Source organism: Bombina bombina, chromosome 3 (assembly GCF_027579735.1).
Source record: "Bombina bombina isolate aBomBom1 chromosome 3, aBomBom1.pri, whole genome shotgun sequence".
Lineage (NCBI taxonomy): Eukaryota > Metazoa > Chordata > Amphibia > Anura > Bombinatoridae > Bombina > Bombina bombina.
In genome coordinates, this window is record NC_069501.1 from 1,180,096,268 (window position 1) to 1,180,114,258 (window position 17,991).

Sequence of the window (17,991 nt, forward strand, 5' to 3'; positions counted from 1 at the left end):
AGGGCATTGCCCCAAGATTATCAGCTCTTTTACAAAAAATATACAAAGTCCCACCTAACATTAAACCCCCCCACCCCCCAAAATAAAAGAACATAACACCAAAAAACCTAAACTACCCATTGCCCTGAAAAGGGCATTTGTTTGGGCATTGCCCTTAAAAAGGCATTTAGCTCTTTTACTGCCCATCCGTAATCTAAATAAAACACCCCCCCCCCAAAAAAAACCCTTAAAAAATACTAAATCTAACCCCCAAGTTGGTACTCACAGTTCCTGAAGTCCGGCGGAGAAGGTCCTGTTCCAGGCGGTGAAGTCTTCTTCCAAGCGCAACCTCTTCTTCTTCCAGAAACATCCTGCACGGAGCGGTGCTGAAGACTGAAGACCACAGAGCTGAAGACAGGCGATCCTGGAACTGCAGACCGGCGACCGCGGAGCCATGGAGCATGGAGGATCCTCTTCGTACGACCTCCGCCGTACACTGAATAGTGAATTCAAGGTACGAGATTAAAGATGGCGTCCCTTGAATTCCCTTTTGTAATGCTCTGTTTGCCTTTGCTGCATGCACCGGGATGCAGCCAATAGGATTTTTCCTACCTTATTGTAAAGTCAGCCTCTTGTCTAAGCACCTGTGTAACATTTGTCAAGAAAAAACTTGAGTTTCATTCATCAAATTTTAACTTTTTTATTCGTTACCTTTATTTTCAGTATTTTATCCTAGTTTTCGCTAAAATCATCCTCCTCCCGGCATTCGCGCTCCGTTCCTCTATTTTTTGATCGACGTCTTGATAGCCAATAACGGCTCTAACCACAGGGGGACCCACCCCCTTACCATGACGTAATACGTCATCATTGCGCATGCGTTCGTTTGCGGTGTAGAGCTAATGTATTGTAAGCTCATGCACATTTCGCGCATGCGTTATATATCTAAACACAGCATCGCAATAGAATGTTATACGGAATCCTGTCATTTCCTCTGTATTGTGCCACTTGGATTAGTGGATCTGAAAGGGCTCCGTATATCGGTACATTATGTTATTTTGCTTAAAGTAAATGAGATTGCATTTTAAAAAATTAACTTACACTCAATATTATATTCTTTAGAGATTGCGGGATTAAAGGTTATACTTTTAATAGATCCTGTCCTTCACCACTCGCAACAATAGTTTTCATTGAATAGAGTTAGACTCATTCAATGAATACTATGTTGTTAAAAAGCGGAAACAGGAGTAACGCATGCGCAATTGAAAAACTACACGGAAGTGCGCAGTGCCGATACGTAAACAGCGGGTGGGACCGCTGTTTACGTAATATGGGGGAGAATTAGCAAACAGTGAGTGGGAGGAGCGGGTAAGTGAATGATCGTTATTTGTTATATAAAATAAAAACTAAATCATAAATTTGATTAAAAACGGATTGTGGCGGTATGCTTAATCGGATGATTCTCTACAAAACTATATTATACAAACAGGAAAAATTTACATTCACTTTAATTCCGATTGGCTGATAGAATCCTATCAGCCAATCGGAATTCAAGGGACGCCATCTTGGATGACGTCATTTAAAGGAACCTTCATTCATCGGGAGTCGTCGGAAGAAGAGGATGCTCCGCGTCGGCTAGCTTCAAGATGGACCTGCTCTGCTCCGTATGGATGAAGATAGAAGATGCCGCCTGGATGAAGCCTTCTGCCCGTCTGGAGGTCCTCTTCTGCCCGGATCGGATGAAGACTTCTGCCCCTCTGGAGGACCACTTGTGCCCGGCTGGGTGAGGACTGCTCAAGGTAGGGTGATCTTCAAGGGGGTAGTGTTAGGTTTTATTAAGGGGGGATTGGGTGGGTTTTAGAGTAGGGTTGGGAGTGTGGGTGGTGGGTTTTAATGTGGGGGGGTATTGTATTTTTTTTTAATTTAATTATATTTAATTGTAGGTAATTTAGTAAATTAATTTAATGATAGTGTAGTGTTAGGTGTAATTGTAACTTAGGTTAGGATTTATTTTACAGGTAAATTTGTACTTATTTTAACTAGGTAGTTATTAGTAATAACTATTCTACCTAGTTAAAATAAATACAAAGTTGCCTGTAAAATAAAAATAAACCCTAAGCTAGCTACAATGTAACTATTAGTTATATTGTAGCTAGCTTAGGGTTTATTTTATAGGTAAGTATTTAGTTTTAAATAGGATTAATTTATTTAATTGTAGTAATTTTATTTAAATTATATTTAAGTTAGGGGGGTGTTAGGGTTAGACTTAGGTTTAGGGGTTAATAAATTTAATATAGTAGCGGCGACGTTGGGGGCAGCAGATTAGGGGTTAATAAATGTAGATAGGTGTCGGCGATGTTAAGGACGGAAGATTAGGGGGTTAATAAAATTTAACTAGTGTTTGCGAGGCGGGAGTGCGGCGGTTTAGGGGTTAATATATTTATTACAGTGGCGGCGATGTCCGGTCGGCAGATTAGGGGTTAAAAACTTTATTAAAGTGTTTCCAATGTGAGGGGGGCTCGGTTTAGGGATTAATAGGTAGTTTATGGGTGTTAGTGTACTTTGTAGCACTTTAGTTAAGAGTTTTATGTTACGGCGTTAGCTTATAAAAGTATTAACTACTGACTTTTAAATGCGGTAGGAGTCTTGACAGGAGAGGGTCTACTGCTCACTTCTTCCAAGACTCGTAATACCGGCGTTAGGCAAGTCCCATTAAAAAGATAGGATACGCAATTTACGTAAAGGGATTTGCGGTTAGCTCGAGTCGCGGAAGAAAAGTGAGCAGTACACCTATACCTGCCAGACTCGTAATACCAGCGGGCGTTAAAAAGCAGCGTTGGGACCTCTCAACGCTGCTTTTTAAGGCTAACGCAAGACTCGTAAACTAGCCGTATGTTTATTATAAGAGTGGATTGAAAGCTGAGTGCATATTTGTACCAATTTTTGATGTTTCTCCTACTTTTGTCAATGGTTCTCTTTATGGGCATATTGGTCTGTCCGTGATGTGCTGTTTTTATGTATTTCACACTCAAGGTTTTAGATTATCAGCATATGTTTGAATATGTTATTTTAACTTTTTTACTTTGTGCATTAAGTTTTTGGGGTCCTAAGTCTGGATTCAGTGGGAGACCGGGGTTTTGGTCTGCTCTGCATGACCTATTTTTGTTTTTCACTTTTGATGACATATTAGAGGAATGCTATAGCTGCATAATCTATTTGTTGTTTGTATGGTTCTGTTCTTAACCCATCAGGCAATTTTACGGGATATTTAGGTACCCCATGACATTGGGGTGGTTTTGTCACTGATTCTTTGACCTTGAGATGGGGGTCGAGTTATAAATACTATTATGAATATTTATCTTTTTTGACCGCTCTATAATGGTTCTTTTATAAATAGTTTCTTTGCTATATGTTTTATTTACACATTGGTGGTGGTGATAAGTTTTTTTGTTTGTGTTTGTCCACTTTTTTGTTTTTTATCATTTCAGTGCCTAGGGTTGCCCTCTATTATTCGGGATCGATAAATCATGGTCTAATTATTGGAGTTTGGTTGTGTGGGTTTGGTTAGTTTATGGAGACTCCTTCACTTTGTGTTCTATATGCAGTGATCTGTATGGCTACACGGAGTTGTGCGTGTCTGGTTGGTTTCCACGGTGGTACAATTGATAAGTCATTGTTTATATATCTTGATAGTGGACATATTAGGGCTATATATTTCTACCAGTAAGTGACTGTGATTTCTTTGGGCTATGTGGATATCAGCAGATCTGGACGATGCCACAGTACATGTTGCGTTTGGCTTTGTTGTTGACAGGTACCAGCTGATGTGTGTGACATCCGCCCAGTATGGGTTGGTCTCACCGGCAATTGATGGTGGCTCCGCCCCTTACAGTGCATAGTGCTTTCTGATTGGTACTCGTATGGGGTAGATTGATGGCTAAATACGCCCCCTGCTCCCCTCTTTGTTTACTTTATGCACTTACGCGATCGCTATTTGTTTGTACGACCGGTCTGTGGGGGACTTCGGTTATGATGGACACTGATTATAACAAGCGATGGTCTGATTAGTGATTTAGAGGCTCCTCGCTATACCTGATGCTTACCTTGTTGGTATGTGTATGACAGCTGAGTTCGCCCCCCCTCTAGTCTCCTCTGGTTTAGGGCCCACGGATTATATCGTGTTTCATATGTTTGCAGGGATTGATCTATGAATTCTTGATATGGTAGTTATAGTCTGTAGCACAGTGAGTTATGATCAATGTTAGGTTTTATTTTTGTCTTATGGAGACTGTACGATCTGACTTAGGGGTGTGTGGTCTATACTGACCAATCAGTTCAGGCCCACTGGATGATAAGACAATGGACCCTTATGTTAGTTAATTGGAATTTTTTTATTTGATGTACATATATGATTTTCACAGTAATTCACGTTATATCACACTGTGTGTTGAATATCTAATGGGGGGTTGCCTATGAAGGGGTGTGTTTGATGGACGGCCAAGATTGGCTGCATTTTGGGGGAGGGTTTTGGGAGCCTTTAAAAGGCTGGTGTTATTCACTATTTGATTGTCAGAGGAAGGGACTGTGTTTGGCCCCGAAACGTCACAACCTGGAATAAAGTTTTTTGGTTGACACAGATATCCTAAGACCAGTGAGTGCTTATTACTTGGAACTTTACATTTCTTAGAGCACCCTGGCAGTTGTTCACCGATAGTGGGAGTACATGCTATGTGAAGAACATTGGAATGTGAAATATTCATATTTTCATGTCAGGTTAGCGCACTTAAGAATATGCGTTTGGGTTAGCACGAGAGTGGGGGTTTAGTTTTTTTCCACTTTTTTTCCTCTATTGGCTTCTATGGAGAAATAGGTTATTCTAAGTTTGGCTTTTGCCTGCTTTGGGTTAGCACACAAGCGTTAACTTTTTACTTTCAACTTGTAATACGAGCACAACCAGACATGCACAAAAAGTTTACTTCTAGCACAGTTAGCACATGACCAAAAGCTCTAAATAGAGCTCCACTCGTAATCTGGCCGAATATATCTTATGGATGATGGACTTTTCAGTATTAAAGTGAAGGTCAATTTTGATGAATTAGTGCCCGGTTTTTAATAATATTATTAAAAACAAGGGCACTTTAATTAATCAAAATTGACATTTCCCTCTTTTTCTTCAAAAACGTACCTTTTCATTCTGGCAGCCACTCCAGCGATTCCCACGGCCGCCGGAAGCCTCAGCAGACATCAGAAATGACGAATCCGGCTTCCTCCAATCACGGCTTCCCCCCGGGGGAATCTTGGTCTGATGCAACGCCGTGATTGGAGGAAGTCGGATTTATCATTTTGGACCCGCAAAGACGGTTTGCGACAGGCGGAAGAAGTGCTGGAGCGGCTGCCAGGATTAAAAGGTACGTTTTTGAAGAAAACAAGTGAAATGTCAATTTTGATTAATTAAAGTGCCCTTGTTTTTAATAGGATTATAAAAAAACGGGCACTAATTCATCAAAATTGACCTTCACTTTAAGAGCACCAGGAATATTGCCTGGAACTTTGTATCTATAAGTTTTGATATAATGTTTATAAGGTTTTCCTAACCACTATAGTGTATAGGTGTCAAAATGTATTTATTTTTAAATTAGCATGTATTGGCAAATATTTCAGTGATAACTTATACTGTACACACCTAGCATATTAACATATGTCCTGTAACCGACACTGAAATGGTGCACCTGCCCAAATAGTAAGTGATGACTCAATTTGTAGATTATCAGGCATAGTACAAGCCACTGCCATATTTCTTACTATATGTACATATGCTCTATGTGCATCCAGTACACCATAGAAGCCACATTTATTTTAATAAGAACATTTTTGTTAATCTATCTATCTATCTATCATCTTATCTATCTATATATCTATCTATCTATATATCTATCTGTCTGTCTATCATCTTATCTATTAACTATTATTGTTTGTATTATTATCGGATATTTGTAGAGCGCCAGCAGATTCCGCAACACTATCTATCTATCTATCTATCTATCTATCTATCTATATGTCTGTCTTTCTGTCTATCTATCACCTTATCTATCTATCTATCTATCTATCTATTATCTATCTATCCTATCATCTGTCTATCTATCATCTATCTATCTATCTATCTATCTATCTATCTATCTATCTATCTATCTATCTGTCTATCATCTTATCTATCTATCTGTCTATCATCTTATCTATCTATCTGTCTATCATCTTATCTATCTATCTGTCTATCATCTTATCTATCTATCTATCTATCTATCTATCTATCTATCTATCCATGATCTATTAATGTACTGTATCTATTTATCTAGCTATTTATCTATCTATATCTATTTATCATCTCTGTCTGTCTATCTATCTATCTTACCTATCATCTGTTTGTCTACCATATAATCTATCTAGCTATCTATCAATCATATGTCTATCATCTGTATATCTGTCAACCTACCTATAATATATCTATCTATCTATCTATCTATCTATCTATCTATCTATCTATCTACCTACTATCTATCTATCCACACCACAGTGTTCTGTATTCATATGAGTTTACTCATAAGTAACTCCTTTTTGCTATACCTCACAAGCATACAGTATATGATATAACAGTTTATCTTTATCTGGCTACAGTATTCCATGTCATTATTTGTATACATCCTTATAGACTAACATACCATTCTGGTCTTGTGGCTTCTGAGTCCACTACAGTACCCAAGACTGGATTTTGTATCCCTTTGTGTGTCTCAGTGTAGAACCTTGTGTTGCACTTCTTCCGGACCACTATCACTGACAGCTTAGGTCTTAAATAAAGTTATAAAAAAAAATGAAAATGGAAATGTATTATAATGAATATAATAAATGTGAATGTGCTAGTACTAAACAGACAGACATCAAAAGTACACACATTTAACTGTAGTCACATTAGCTTAAAGGGACACTGTACTATAAAATGTTTTCCCATTAATGTGTTCCAAATGACTTGTTATTCCTACTTCAGAGTATTAAATGTAGGGGAAATTGTTCCTTTGTATTTATTTTTGCATTTCAAATAGCTGTTTTTTCTCATTAAAACCATCACCTAGGACAAGCCCATATCAATGGACTGAGCTTGCAAGTAAATGTATTGAAATGCTAATTATGGCTGGGGGTGTTGAATAAGCACAACCTGCTATTTTCCATACAAAATCTCCCCTCACTGGGAATTTAATCAGTGCTATTGTCTTCTCTTTACATAACTTAACTACAGAAAAAAATGCTTGTTACTCATATTTTCAGTGCAGGTGGGGATACAGCGGGCAAAACCAGTGATTTCCAAAAAACAAATAAAGGTAAAGGAGATGTTTCGAAACCATTAAATACACTCCAGCAGGTAAAATGGGCCACTGGGAACACATTAAAGATAAAATTACACTATCCCTTTAAAAGGACATCAAACCCCCTTTGCAGAAGGTGAAATGACAAATTCTGTAATCAACAATTCCTGTCAATTAAGCAGCGGTGAAATTAATTTGCAGCATTTTAAAAACTTAGGTTACAGATTTTGCTTTTTCCCTTAACTAGGGAGCAGGGAAAAAAGGTAAATTTTTAAAGTAATGTAAGAGGTGCTTAATGTCCTTTTAAACTTACTCAGGTCCCTTTTTTATGAAACAAAGTATTCTCTGCACTCCCTATATATCAACATTTATTGTAAACAATTGGAAATAGGGTGAAACAAGAGAACAAGGGGAACGGAGCGCACCACGTATAGGCTTTTCTTGTGGAGCCCCTGCACTTGATGACTCCGCCTTTGGCATTTCAGGTGTAACATTACTTAAAACCACATTATTATGTAGAAACTATTTACTACCTCTCAGAAAACTTCTACCTTCCTCAGTGTCACAAGCAAGAGAGTCACCACTACCTCTGCCACTTTCCGATGCGCCTGTGTATTACACCAGTATTAACTCTGGATTGGCTACTGGTGTCCTCACAGCCAATTCAGGTCTGATATGGGAGTAATTTATTGGAGAGCACATTGGCTTATTAAATTGACATTGACATTAAATTTATGCTTAAAGGGACAGTCTACTTGAAAATTGTTATTGTTTAAATAGATAATCCCTTTATTACCCATTCCACAGGTTTGCATAACCAACACAGTTATAATAATATACTTTTTACCTCTGTGATTACCGTGTATCTAAGTCTCTGCAGACTGCCCCCTTATTTTGGTTCTTTTATCAGACTTGAATTTTAGGCAATCAGTGCTGACTCATAAATAACTCCATGGGGGTGAGCACAATGTTATCTATATGGCACACGTGAATTAGAACTGTCTAGCTGTGAAAAACTGTCAAAATGCACTGAGATAAGAGGTGGCTTCAAGGGCTTAGAAATTAGCATATGAGCCTACCTAGGTTTAGCTTTCAACAAAGACTACCAAAAGAACAAAGCAAATGTGATGATAAAAGTAAATTGGAAAGTTGTTTTAAATAGCATGTCCTATCGGAATTACAAAAGTTTAATTTTGACTAGCCTCTCCCTTTAAAAATAATGTGTTTTTAAATGGTTTAAATCTGCAGAATTTGTGCATACTAGTAATCATAATTGCAGAATTTGTGTATACTAGTAATCATAATCTGCAGAACTTGTGTATACTAGTAATCATAATCTGCATGTTCATAATCTGCAGAATTTGTGTATACTAGTAATCATAATCTGCAGAATTTGTGTATACTAATAATCATAATCTGCAGAACTTGTGTATACTAGTAATCATAATCTGCATGTTCATAATCTGCAGAACTTGTGTATACTAGTAATCATAATCTGCAGAATTTGTGTATACTAGTAATCATAATCTGCAGAATTTGTGTATACTAGTAATCATAATCTGCAGAATTTGTGTATACTAGTAATCATAATCTGCAGAACTTGTGTATACTAGTAATCATAATCTGCAGAATTTGTGTATACTAGTAATCATAATCTGCAGAATTTGTGTATACTAGTAATCATAATCTGCATGTTCATAATCTGCAGAACTTGTGTATACTAGTAATCATAATCTGCAGAACTTGTGTATACTAGTAATCATAATCTGCAGAATTTGTGTATACTAGTAATCATAATCTGCAGAATTTGTGTATACTAGTAATCATAATCTGCAGAACTTGTGTATACTAGTAATCATAATCTGCAGAATTTGTGTATACTAGTAATCATAATCTGCAGAATTTGTGTATACTAGTAATCATAATCTGCAGAATTTGTGTATACTAGTAATCATAAGGGATCTGCAGAACTTGTGTATACTAGTAATCATAAGGGATCTGCAGAACTTGTGTATACTAGTAATCATAAGGGATCTGCATGTTCTTCAATACCTGTAATTGGAGATGGTTTCCTTAAAGCTATTGAGAAGCTGAGGAACTTCATAGTCCAAAACCATGCGCAGTTGTCCATCTCCAACACCATCTCGATATACAATTATCCGGTTAGGTAAGGTAGCATTGTTACATTTCTTCCACTTTTCAATAGCTCCTATTTTAAAGATATGACAAAAACATTTTTTTTTATCAAAGCAATTACAAAACCAGCATCAATCTTGTGCATCCCAGATAGCTACCCACACTGAATGCAACCACTATTGGTGCAGTTATTTATCTTAATCATGTTGGTGTCTTGGGGAGGTTGAGCTATCTGATTATGAGAAGAAGCTACTGACATTATTAAAGAGACAGGAACCCCCAATTGTTTATTTCATGTTTCAGATAGAACATACATTTTCAAACAACTTTCCAATTTACTTCTATTATCAATGTTCCTTCATTCTCTTGGTATCCTTTGTTGAAGGAGCAGCAATGCACTACTGGGAGCTAGCTGAACACAATGGAAAGCCAGTGACAAGAGGTATTTTTTGCAGTCACCAATTAGCAACTAGCTCCCAGCCCCTAAGCCTACCTAGGTATGCTTTTCAACAAAAGATACCAAGACAACTAAAAAAAAAAGATAATAAAAGTAAATGTAAAAGTTGTTTAACCCCTTAGTGACCAGAGCACTTTTCCATTTTCTGTCCGTTTGGGACCAAGGCTATTTTTACATTTCTGCGGTGTTTGTGTTTAGCTGAAATTTTCCTCTTACTCATTTACTGTACCCACACATATTATATACCGTTTTTCTCGGTAGGGGTATTTACCCCATGTTTTTTAATATATTCTATTAAAGTATAGTTTTTTTAACTAACTCCACAATAACTTAAGTAAGAATGAGTGCTGCAATAGCCCCTATCTTTCCTTTCCTTTTTTGTGTATTATACCGTTTTTCTCGCCATTAAATGGACTTTCTAAAAATACCATTATTTTCATCATATCTTATCATTTACTATAAAAAAATATGAGGAAAAATGGAAAAAAACACACTTTTTCTAACTTTGAACCCCAAAATCTGTTACACATCTACAATCACAAAAAACACCCATGCTAAATAGTTTCTAAATTTTGTCCTGAGTTTAGAAATACCCAATGTTTACATGTTCTTTGCTTTTTTTGCAAGTTATAGGGCCATAAATACAAGTAGCACTTTGCTATTTTCAAACCATTTTTTTTCAAAATTAGAGCTAGTTACATTGGGACACTGATATCTTTCAGGAATCTCTGAATATCCATTGACATGTGTATATATTTTTTTTTAGAAGACATCTCAAAGTATTGATCTAGGCCCATTTTGGTATATTTCATGCCACCATTTCCCCGCCAAATGCGATCAAATACAAAAAATCGTTCACTTTTTCACAATTTTTTTCACAAACTTTCAGTTTCTCACTGAAATTATTTACAAACTGCTTGTGCAATTATGGCATAAATGGTTGTAAATGCTTCTCTGGGATCCCCTTTGTTCAGAAATAGCAGACATATATGGCTTTGGCATTGCTTTTTGGTAATTAGAAGGCCGCTAAATGCCACTGCGCACCACACGTGTATTATACACAGCAGTGAAGGGGTTAATTAGGGAGCATGTAAGGAGCTTTTTGGGGTATTTTTAGCTTTAGTGTAGTGTAGTAGACAACCCCAAGTATTGATCTAGGCCCATTTTGGTATATTTCATGCCACCATTTCACCGCCAAATGCGATCAAATTAAAAAAAAACGTTAAATTTTTCACAATTTTAGGTTTCTCACTGAAATCATTTACAAACAGCTTGTGCAATTATGGCACAAATGGTTGTAATTGCTTCTCTGGGATCCCCTTTGTTCAGAAATAGCAGACATATATGACTTTGGCGTTGCTTTTTGGTAATTAGAATGCTGCTAAATGGCACTGCGCATCACACGTGTATTATGGCTAGCAGTGAAGGGTTTAATTAGGTAGCTTGTAGGGAGCTTGCAGGGTTAATTTTAGCTTTAGTGTAGAGATCAGCCTCCCACCTGAAACATCAGACCCCCCCTGATCCCTCCCAAACATCTCTCTTCCCTCCCCTACCCCACAAATGTCCCCGCCATCTTAAGTACTGGCAGAAACTCTGCCTGTACTAAAATAAAAGGAAAATTTGGGCTTTTTTGTGCATTTTTTTTAGCATATTTACATATGCTTCTGTGTAGGATCCCCCTTAGCCCCCAACCTCACTGATCCCCCACCAAACAGCTCTCTAACCCTCCCCCTCTGACTTAATGTGCGCCATCTTGGGTTCTGGCAGCTGTCTGCCAGTACCCATTTTAGTGAAAAAAACATAATTTATGTAAGAAATTACCTGATAAATTCATTTCTTTCATATTAGCAAGAGTCCATGAGCTAGTGACGTATGGGATATACATTCCTACCAGGAGGGGCAAAGTTTCCCAAACCTAAAAATGCCTACAAATATACACCCCTCACCACACCCACAAATCAGTTTAACGAATAGCCAAGAAGTGGGGTGATAAGAAAAAAGTGCGAAAGCATATAAAATAAGGAATTGGAATAATTGTGCTTTATACAAAAAAATCATAACCACCACAAAAAAAGGGCGGGCCTCATGGACTCTTGCTAATATGAAAGAAATGAATTTATCAGGTAAGTTCTTACATAAATTATGTTTTCTTTCATGTAATTAGCAAGAGTCCATGAGCTAGTGACGTATGGGATAATGACTACCCAAGATGTGGATCTTTCCACGCAAGAGTCACTAGAGAGGGAGGGATAAAAATAAAGACAGCCAATTCCTGCTGAAAATAATCCACACCCAAAATAAAGTTTAATGAAAAACATAAACAGAAGATTCAAACTGAAACCGCTGCCTGAAGTACTTTTCTACCAAAAACTGCTTCAGAAGAAGAAAATACATCAAAATGGTAGAATTTAGTAAAAGTATGCAAAGAGGACCAAGTTGCTGCTTTGCAAATCTGATCAACCGAAGCTTCATTCCTAAACGCCCAGGAAGTAGAAACTGACCTAGTAGAATGAGCTGTAGTCCTTTGAGGCGGAGTTTTACCCGACTCGACATAGGCATGATGAATTAAAGATTTCAACCAAGATGCCAAAGAAATGGCAGAAGCTTTCTGGCCTTTTCTAGAACCGGAAAAGATAACAAATAGACTAGAAGTCTTTCGGAAAGACTTAGTAGCTTCAACATAATATTTCAAAGCTCTAACAACATCCAAAGAATGCAACGATTTCTCCTTAGAATTCTTAGGATTAGGACATAATGAGGGAACCACAATTTCTCTACTAATGTTGTTGGAATTCACATCCTTAGGTAAAAATTCAAAAGAAGTTCGCAACACCGCCTTATCCTGATGAAAAATCAGAAAAGGAGACTCACAAGAAAGAGCAGATAATTCAGAGACTCTTCTGGCAGAAGAGATCGCCAAAAGGAACAAAACTTTCCAAGAAAGTAATTTAATGTCCAATGAATGCATGGGTTCAAAAGGAGGAGCTTGAAGAGCCCCCAGAACCAAATTCAAACTCCAAGGAGGAGAAATTGACTTAATGACAGGTTTTATACGAACCAAAGCTTGTACAAAACAATGAATATCAGGAAGATTAGCAATCTTTCTGTGAAAAAGAACAGAAAGAGCAGAGATTTGTCCCTTCAAAGAACTTGCGGATAAACCTTTATCTAAACCATCCTGAAGAAACTGTAAAATTCTCGGAATTCTAAAAGAATGGCAAGAAAAATGATGAGAAAGACACCAAGAAATATAAGTCTTCCAGACTCTATAATATATCTCTCTAGATACAGATTTACGAGCCTGTAACATAGTATTAATCACAGAGTCAGAGAAACCTCTTTGACCAAGAATCAAGCGTTCAATCTCCATACCTTTAAATTTAAGGATTTTAGATCCTGATGGAAAAAAGGACCTTGCGACAGAAGGTCTGGTCTTAGCGGAAGAGTCCACGGATGGCAAGAGGCCATCCGGACAAGATCCGCATACCAAAACCTGTGAGGCCATGCCGGAGCTACCAGCAGAACAAACGAGCATTCCTTCAGATTCTTGGAGATTACTCTTGGAAGAAGAACTAGAGGCGGAAAGATATAGGCAGGATGATACTTCCAAAGAAGTGATAATGCATCCACTGCTTCCGCCTGAGGATCCCGGGATCTGGACAGATACCTGGGAAGTTTCTTGTTTAGATGAGACGCCATCAGATCTATTTCTGGAAGCTCCCACATTTGAACAATCTGAAGAAATACCTCTGGGTGAAGAGACCATTCGCCCGGATGCAACGTTTGGCGACTGAGATAATCCGCTTCCCAATTGTCTATACCTGGGATATGAACCGCAGAGATTAGACAGGAGCTGGATTCCGCCCAAACCAGAATTCGAGATACTTCTTTCATAGCCAGAGGACTGTGAGTCCCTCCTTGATGATTGATGTATGCCACAGTTGTGACATTGTCTGTCTGAAAACAAATGAACGATTCTCTCTTCAGAAGAGGCCAAGACTGAAGAGCTATGAAAATTGCACGGAGTTCCAAAATATTGATCGGTAATCTCACCTCCTGAGATTCCCAAACTCCTTGTGCCGTCAGAGAACCCCACACAGCTCCCCAACCTGTAAGACTTGCATCTGTTGAAATTACAGTCCAGGTCGGAAGAACAAAAGAAGCCCCCTGAATTAAACGATGGTGATCTGTCCACCACGTTAGAGAGTGTCGTACAATCGGTTTTTTTTTTTTTTTTTTTAAATATGTTTTATTGAAAAACTCAAGTTTTGTATACAACATGTAAAATTTTCACAGTTATGTTTTCCAGTCTTTACTTTTTTCTTTTTTTCCCCCTTACCCCTTACCCCCCTCCGACTTCTCAGTGTTGTCCTTGGCAGCTTGTGTCATTGTTGTAGATACTGCTAAGTTTCGCAGTTCCATCATAGAGTCTGAGTCCGTTTAGGCCTTATAGCCTGGCAAATATAATCAATAATACTTGGTAAAGATACTAGCTTGTATTTAAACAAATATAAAGTTTCATATAAAAAGTAAAACAGTGTGTGACCTCTGCGTGGCACCATGAGAAGGAAAAGGGGTCATAGGTTCACCCGTGGAAGGATTTTTACATGCAATTGCTTCTGCACAGTTAGTGGTCCCTTGTTTCCCGGGTCTGTCATTGTGTTTTACGCGTTTTTGTGTCTTATCCCTACTTAGCCAGTAGGGAGATGTGCTATGCAAGTAGTCACGTCTTTTGTCCTGAATTGTAGTGTGTCTGCGTTGTCTAATATCAGTGGTCAGTGTTTCGCTGTTCCCATTGTTGCAACATTAGTTCATGTATGTCTGCTGTGCCATGCTGTATGTGGTGGTACCTCTCTAAGTGCAGTAATGTGTTTACTTGGTTTTCCCATTCCTCTATGGATGGTATCGTCTTTGTTTTCCAATACTTTGGGATGAGCATTTTGGCACTGTTCAGCATGATTAGGAGTAAAGCCTTGTTCTGCTTAGTCTTTAGCTTAGGTAGTGATAGAAATAGAATCGTCTTTGGACTGTTTTGTAACGGTTTCCCTATTATGTGTGCAATCTGTGTGAAGACACCTACCCAGTACGTGTCGAGTTTAGGGCAAGACCACCAGATGTGTGTTGGTGTGCCCTCTTCACCGCAGTCTCTCCAACACCTCCCTGAGGCTGTCTTATATATGCAATGCAACCTACTGGGTGTGAGGTACCATCTTGATATGAATTTATAGCTTGCCTCTTGTACTCGTACAGAAACTGAGGCTTTCTTGGTAATTTGGAACGCAGTGTACCACTCTGTATTCTCTATCTCCATTTGTAATTCTTTTTCCCATGCCTTCACATATGTGGGGAGTGTGTTGGCGTCTTCCAATATTAATAATTTATATGTCAATGAGATGGCATGAGACATGGGGGTAACTCGGGTGCACAGGGTTTCAAAGACCGTTTTCTGTCTTGTAAATGAGCCCCTGGAATGGTGTGTTGCAAGGAAGTGATTGATCTGTGAGTGTGCTAACCAATTCAGATGCGCCCCCAATGCTGTCTCTTGAATGTCTGCTAATGGTGCGAGTTTGCCTCCTTCCAAGAGGGAGGAGATCGTCATGTCACCAAAGGAAGACCCTGGTTCTATGTCCCTTGGTTTGTAGTTCCAAGGTATTTCAGGGTTTTGGTACAATGGGGTTAATGGTGCATGGATGGAAGAAATAGTTGTGGAGGTACGTTGGAGTTTATCCCAATGTGAGTAAAAATCTATTAGTAATGGGTATGTGGATGTGGCTTTGGCTCTATGTTTCTCTGGGGCCCACGCCTGAAGACCTGCATTTCTTGTGTTAAGGATGTCACAGTCCAGTTGTACCCACTTCTTGTTGGGGTCGTTATGGCACCAGTCTAATAGTCTCTGTAATATGGTGGCTTGTTTGTAAGTGGGAATGTTTGGGACTCCCAGACCTCCTCTGTCTCTTGGGAGGTATAGGGTTCTCTTTGCTATCCTTGGCCTAATGTTTCCCCAGATGTAATGTTCCAGTATGCTTTGTAGTTTATGTAGGTAATTTGTTGGCAGTGGAATTGGGGTAGTCTGGAGTAGATATAATATCCTTGGGACTATGTTCATTTTGACAACGTTAATTCTCCCTACCCATGAAATTGTCTTCTTTTTCCAATTAGAAAGATCTGACACCAGGTTGTGTTCTAGTGCCTTGTAGTTAGCTTGAAATAGTACCTGTGGGTCTGGTGATAAGTGTATGCCTAGGTATCTCATTGTTGTCTGTTGTGTGCGGAGTGGGCAGTCTTGAAGTATCTCAGATAAAGAGTCGGGATCATATGTAATATTTAATAGTTCAGACTTGGTTGTGTTAAGATGAAAATTTGATACCCGTCCATAGTCACTGAACACCTTCAGGATCCTGGGCATAGAGGTTTCCGTTTCCGTCAATGTAAGCAGGACATCGTCCGCGTAGAGTGCTAGTTTGTGTTCAGTCAAGTTTATGGGGACCCCTGATATCAGCGTGTCCTCTCTTATTCTCTGCGCCAGTGCCTCTATTGTTATGGCGAAGAGAATTGGTGAGAGGGGGCAGCCTTGTCTCGTGCCATTGTGAATGTAGAGCCTGTCAGATAGTAGACCGTTTACTTTGACACGCGCTGTTGGGCATTCGTATAGTGTGAAGATTTGGGAGATAGTGGAGTTGCTAAATTTCATTTTATGTAGAACCGCTTTTAGAAAAAGCCAATGTACCCTGTCAAAGGCTTTCTCTGCGTCTGTCGACACAAAGATTGACAGGATTTTGTGTAGCTGGACATAGTTCATTAATTGCAGTGCCTTTAAGGTGTTGTCCCTCGCCTCCCTCCCAGGGACAAAACCCACTTGGTCCGGATTAATCAATGTGGGCAGATATTTATTAATTCTATTGGCCAGAATCTTAGCAAAAATTTTGATATCACAGTTTAGGAGAGAAATGGGGCGGAAATTTTCTGGTTTATTTGGGTTTTTGCCTGGTTTAGGCAAGACTGTGATGTAAGCCTCTAACATGTTGTCTGGGAAACCCCCCTCCTCTAGTAATGTGTTAAATAGGGATATTAGTGGCGATATAAGATGGTGTATGAAGGTTTTATAGTATTTAATACCCAGGCCATCCGGTCCTGGGCTCTTGCCGTTTGGCATGGACTTAATGGCGGCTGCTATTTCATCTTTTGTAATTGGTACATCTAAAGCCCCGGCGCTTTCTGTGTCAAGAGTGGGTAGTGTCACCCCTTCCAGATAGTTGTCTATCTCTCGTAGGTCACAGTCATTGTGTATATTGTACAGTTTTTCGTAGTACTGCCTGAATGTCTCTGCTATTTGTATGCTGTCCCTGTGCATGTTTCCCATTGTGTCCGCTAATTCGTGTACATGGGTTGTTAGTTGCTGGCGTTTTAATGCCTTGGCAAGCGAGGACCCTGATTTGTTATTTACGTCAAAGTATTTTTGTTGTAGTATCACGGCTTTGTGCTGGTATTCCTTGATGTAATGGTTGTTAAGCTCATGCCTAGCTTTGGTTAAATTTTTTAGATAGATTGTGGAGGTCGGGTGTTGTTTATGTTGTGTCTCCCAGTATCTTATTTGAGAAAGGGTAGAGTTTATGAACTGTCTGTCATTTTTTATTTTTCTCGCTTTGTGTTTGATAAATTCCCCCCTGATTACACATTTGTGTGCTTCCCATGTCGTTGCCATTGATGTGTCTGTGGGTGTGTTTTCCCTGAAGAAATGTCCCAGTGTTTCGTCAACGTCCGTCTGGGTTAATGGGTTAGCTAGCGCAGTTTCGTCAAGTCTCCACATAAAGGGATGTGGTGGTATGCTTGACCATTTGATCACGCACTTTACTGGCGCGTGATCAGACCATGTTATTGGTAAAATTTCAGCTTTGTCCACCATAGTCAATCCGATCTGGTCTGTCACTATGTAGTCAATTCTAGTGTAAGTGTGGTGTGGGTGTGAGTAGAATGTGAAGTCTGAGGTGTCTGGGTGCTTTGTTCTCCAGATGTCATGTGTCTTTAGCATTTGCAGTTGGGAGTTAATGGATTTTATGACTTTCATCG

At 38.9% G+C, this 17,991-nt stretch overlaps 1 protein-coding gene across 1 annotated transcript in view; it reads right to left on the reverse strand.

Annotated features, from left to right (window-relative positions):
- Nucleotides 1-17,991, reverse strand: part of PIWIL4 (piwi like RNA-mediated gene silencing 4) — a 684,822-nt gene that overhangs the window by 49,438 nt on the left and 617,393 nt on the right. The window contains exons 16-17 of the mRNA XM_053705591.1: nt 9,384-9,540; nt 6,693-6,818 (exon numbers count right to left, since the gene is read on the reverse strand). Of these exons, the coding sequence (XP_053561566.1) occupies nt 6,693-6,818; nt 9,384-9,540 (283 nt within the window). The remainder of the gene's footprint in view (nt 1-6,692; nt 6,819-9,383; nt 9,541-17,991) is intronic.